Source organism: Suricata suricatta, chromosome 12 (assembly GCF_006229205.1).
Source record: "Suricata suricatta isolate VVHF042 chromosome 12, meerkat_22Aug2017_6uvM2_HiC, whole genome shotgun sequence".
NCBI lineage: Eukaryota > Metazoa > Chordata > Mammalia > Carnivora > Herpestidae > Suricata > Suricata suricatta.
Genome location: NC_043711.1, coordinates 97,205,732 through 97,210,704, shown reverse-complemented (window position 1 = coordinate 97,210,704; position 4,973 = coordinate 97,205,732). Strand labels below are relative to the sequence as shown.

The 4,973-nt window shown below is 45.1% G+C and overlaps 1 protein-coding gene across 1 annotated transcript in view; it reads right to left on the bottom strand.

Moving 5' to 3' along the window:
- LOC115274562 overlaps nt 1-4,939 on the bottom strand; it is a 171,004-nt gene extending 166,065 nt beyond the window's left edge. Inside the window, exons 1-3 of the mRNA XM_029917970.1 lie at nt 4,775-4,939; nt 4,242-4,433; nt 3,600-3,732 (exon numbers count right to left, since the gene is read on the bottom strand). Of these exons, the coding sequence (XP_029773830.1) occupies nt 3,600-3,732; nt 4,242-4,386 (278 nt within the window). The 5' untranslated portion in view covers nt 4,387-4,433; nt 4,775-4,939. The remainder of the gene's footprint in view (nt 1-3,599; nt 3,733-4,241; nt 4,434-4,774) is intronic.
- Between the last annotated feature and the right edge of the window lie 34 nt (nt 4,940-4,973).

The following is a 4,973-nucleotide window of genomic DNA, read 5'->3' as shown; positions in this document are numbered from 1 at the left end:
TGTTAAGTGAACAGCCATTTGCCTGTCCCATCAGCTATGTTAGGACAGACGGTCCCCCACCTGCCGTGGGGCAGGTTTGCGGAGGTCAGACAGGTCCGACACCCCACAATGTTCGGTTCCCCCATTCTGAGACTCTCTATAGATGAGCACCCCTTCTCACGCGTAGTTTAGCTCCCTGAGTTTGGGCAAAAAGAGTCATTTACTGTCCAGAGAAACATCTCTTTTCCTGCTCGGCAGACAGACCCAAGGAGAGTTTTCCTGTAAGAGGTTCAAGAGAGATCAAATCCAAATCACACTTCCACATTTGGGTTGGGGATACTGAACCGAGACCCCAAATGCAAGACCTTTGTAGAGTTTGCAGGCAAAGCAAATGTGTGTCTATTCCGCTCTGAACTTGGAGCACCGCGTTCCAATCAATACAAATCACCGTTTCTCATGAGGGTAAACAATAGAGACTTTCTTGTGACTTTAAAAAAGGAAAAGAGTAAGCGTTGCCAGAGATAGAGGGTTTTTTTGGTTGTTTTTTTTTTTTTTAAATGCAAACAACTTGAATAGTGGCAGCAATGGGCAGGCACACTTTGGACCAGGAAGCTGAAATTAGTTACACAAATGAGGTTCCGTTGCACTCTCTTGTAAGGAGAATGAATTTTCAACAGGGCCACCATAAATCCAATTGGACCCTCTGAAAAATATACAATACTAACACACACACAAATATCTCACCTTCCTCCTGCCAAATTATACGTCCAGTATTATGAGTGCTTTGCGGCTCTCAACGAAGGCCTTGGAAGCGATGTATCTCTTACTTTACTCCGTTCCCTAAGTCCCTGTTATAAAACATTTGTCATCCGGGCTCTGCATCCAACAGCATCTGCATTATATTATGTTTAATCTCAACTCCAGGAAAGAAATACATTTCCTGAACTTCTAAGCACTAGTATGATTTTTCCATCAAAATTCTAAGCCCTCACAGTGACCTTAATCGAAAATTCTTACTAGAATCGCAAACTGATCAAACGACATACATAGATATATTTAACTATGTGCACGCGCACCAACTTTGCTAGTTAATAAAGCCAAAAAGTGAACAATCCAAGGTTGCAAATATTTAAGAGAATTAACAACTGCCAGAAACTCAGCCACTTGGGGGGGAACCACAGTCGTCAATCACAGGGTGACTGACCCTCCTAGTTTGCCGGGGAGGCAAGGGTTCCCACAACCTGTGATTTTTAATTCAGAAGCCAGGGCAGTCCTAGGCAAACTAAACATCTGGTCACTCTAAACACTGTTATGACGAAATTGGCAATGGAGGTTTTTTTTAAAGTTCCAAAAAAACTCCACGTTCCTCTTAGACTCGACGATCCTACCAGGAGGGAGAAAAAAAATATATGCTTTGCTATAATTAATCCTTTATTGTTATCATTCCAGAATGCTTATCTCCATTATAAACCCCCTTGGACCACTCAGCTTTCACTCCCTCCCTTCTTCCCTCTCTCTCCCCCTATATTTCTTACAAAAAGTCTGATTTTACAAATACCCCTTTGAACGATACTTTAGAGACTTCATCTAAATATTTGTCAATAACACTCTTCTTGCCCCCCCCAGTCCCGCCTCCCACCCTCCCAATCATGTAAATACCATTCGTTAATTGAAAGCACATGTCTCATCTTGTGCCTCCGCGAAGCTCTCTGTCACGGGGGCCGTACTGTGTGAGTCACTCATGCATGGTCCTCAAGGAAGAACCAAAAGATGGAAGGGAAATACAGCCTGAGGAAAAAGTCTATAAAGATTTCTCGCTTTCCTAATCCCTTTTCTCTAATGTTTCTTTGTAAATTTGTCAGATGGGAATGAAATTGGCTCATAACTCTCCAGACGTGAAGAGCATCTCTGAAGAAAATTACGTACTTGTCAAAGCAAGGGGGAATTTATGTTGGTGTTCCTGAGATGTGATTTTATTCCATCTATTTCCTTTGTGCACATCAGAGCAACTAGAGAGACAAAAAAACAACTCATTTATGGATATTTTTTTCACTCTGGTGCATTTTTTGCTTCTATTTTTCCCTTTTGTTTTCTTATCCCCCCCCCTTCCATCTATGTTTATTGCCAGTGACAGTAAACTCCCATACAATAATCCTGTGATGATAGTAGCAATGATTTCCACCAGTGTAAGGCAGTTCAAACAGGCACAAAGATGATTTCCCCATGGACAGTTCCGGAAGGTGCCGGTTACATTTCTGAGTCCTACCCAATGCTGGCCAGGGACGATCTGGGTACAAAAGTCTTGTTAATGTTCCTTCCAGGCAACGGCATGCTTCCTGAAATTAAATTCTTTTCCCTGGACTGCAGGTTACGGCTTGCATTCCCTGACTCTTGTTTTTTGAACTTAGAAGCTGCGAAGTCTTGCTGGATTGCTGGGTCCTCTGGAAACAGAGGGAATGTCAGGGCAGGTGCGCGTGGGTTCAGACCCCGGGTCTTCGAGCAGCTGGCTGTGCAAAACACTCACTTTGCGTGAGCCTGTGAGCGTTTCTTAGTTGCTTAATGGGAACGCCTACTTCGTGGGACCTTCCTAAGGATAAAAGGAGAAAGCTTCCAGGCAGGGAGAAGCTGAGTAACTCTGCACTGAGGACTCTAAGCTTTTTTTTTTTTTTTTTTAAGATTTACTTATTTTTAAGAGAGGGGGCACAAGCAGGGAAGGGGCAGGGATGGGGGGTGGGGAGCGGTCAGGGGAGAAGCTGGCCCTGCTCTGGCGGCCCAGAGCCCGACGCAGAGCTCGAACTCAAAAGCTGTGAGATCATGACCTGAGCTGAAGTCGGACGCTCAACCAACTGAGCCAGCAGGTGCCCCGGGAGTCTGAACTTCTGAGTCAGACAGACTGTGTTACATTCCAGCTCCTCTACTTCCTAGCCAAGTGACCTTGGGCAAATGACTCAACCTCTCTGACACCTCAGTTTCTCCACCTGTAAAGTGGGTGTGGTCACACTACCTCCCGGAGCTGTGATGAGGCGCAGATGAGTCAATATAACACTTACGAGTCCGTCTCGCATTTTGTAGCTGTTTGCTATTTCGTTATAACATATGCCGGGTGCCTGGCACAAAGTATTTGTTCAATAAATGTGTTCCCTTGTCCTCCATAAGCTCCCTAACTTGAAAGCCTGTTTTCATTCACTGCGTTTCTTCAACACCCTACACCAGGCCCAACTCACCACAGGTGTTCAAGAAATGGAGCATTAATGTCAAGAGGCCCTGTTACTGATGACAGCCTCTATACATTTTTCCCTACTTACCTCGCACTACTTTTTAAATATTGAGAACAAGGAAAAGATTCTCCTTCCAATGTTCGAGCTTACCAAAAATGGTTTGCCGAAAATTTAGAAAAATATTTTAGGGAAAGGGAGGTACAAGGCACAGTGCAGCGTATTTTCAAACAAGCCAAGCTTCTAGAGGGGAACTGTGAGTGGTATTTTGAATCATTCTGGAAGCTGATTCCCACCAAATAAAAAATCAGACAGATACTATGTGGATGTTTTATGGACGAGGAAGATTTTTCCAGAGGAGTTCCTCAAGGAGACATTAAACCGGGAATCAGGGCAATCACTTACCTTACGAAAGTAATAGCTAAGGAACTCAGAGCTCCGGGACCGGCAGACAGGACCTCGCCTCCAGGAATAACCGCACTCCGCAGCAGAGAAGGTAAGTGCGCGCTCCTCCACCTCCAAAGTTCTGGCCCGGCACCTCCAAAATGCAGCCGAAGCACAGAGGTTAGAAACACACAAGCGGAAGTTCTCATTGAACCCCAGGCCTTGCAGCTGGAGAATCTTAACAAAAAGTTATTGGGCTCCACGTGCTGTAATTAACCTGGCATGCACGAAATTCAGTAATCTGAGTGACCGGGTTAAGTGTTTCAGGGCATAGTTCAATGCCTTCAAAATGGCGACTAAGGGAAAAGCGGGTCTCCCAAAGATAGGGACGCAAACGTGATTTTGTTCTCCTTCTGTTAGATAATGTTCAGGGAAGCCCGGTGTTCCCCCCACCCCCACCCCCACCCCCAAGTCTATCTCCTCTGCTGCTCTGATCAGAACACACATTGTTTATTACCCCCTCGTTTACCAGCCCCCAAATATCATTACAACGTCTGTGCCGTGATATATGTATGGTTGTTACCCTTTTAATGGATAAAAAAAGATTTAAGTACTTCATTCTGTTGCATTTTGACAGCTGTTAGCCATCATTTTTCCATTCACCTGCATTTAGCAATCCCATAAAGGAAGGCAATCTTGGAAGGAACACGCGCCGGGCACTGCAAGGTGATAATTCTGTATCACTCTGGCCTATAAATTCCTGCCAAGCTTTTGCTGAGTCAGCGCTCTGTGACAGAGTGGCAGCCATGCCCTTTTATCTGTATGAGTGTCTCACGGCAACTGGACCACCAGCCCCTGCAGTGAAAATCCATAGTATCGATCAGGCCATTTCTCCACTGTAATTCTTTTGTAGGAAATCCCTGATGACAAATTTTATCTGCACCACTTTTTGATCGCTGGTTTGATGTAAAGGATCTCCAAGGGCAGAGTTAAGCGCTGGGCCGTTCCACGTTATCAAGCAGCCGTTTTATTTACTGAAACTACAATTGTGGTCACACGCACGCACAGAGAGAGAGAGAAACACAGAGTCCTGGCAGAAAAAAATGGAACCAAATAATATTTCAAAGGGAACAGAAGGCGCAAGGTGTCGGAGGGAGGGGCGCGTCAGGAACGCGATCAAACACAGCTCATCAAACCTGTTCGCATTTGCAACCACGAAAATAGTAGGAATGGTGTTTTGATAATGATGTTGAGATGATGAAGGGCCTTCTGTGGAAACTGAGTCGGTCTGTGTTTCTCTCCGAGCTGCCCGTGGTCTACTCTCCTCACCAGACGTGTTAAACGTCTACTGTCTGTCCTCCATGCGTTGGGAGAATCTCTTCCTCTGGTAGTGTT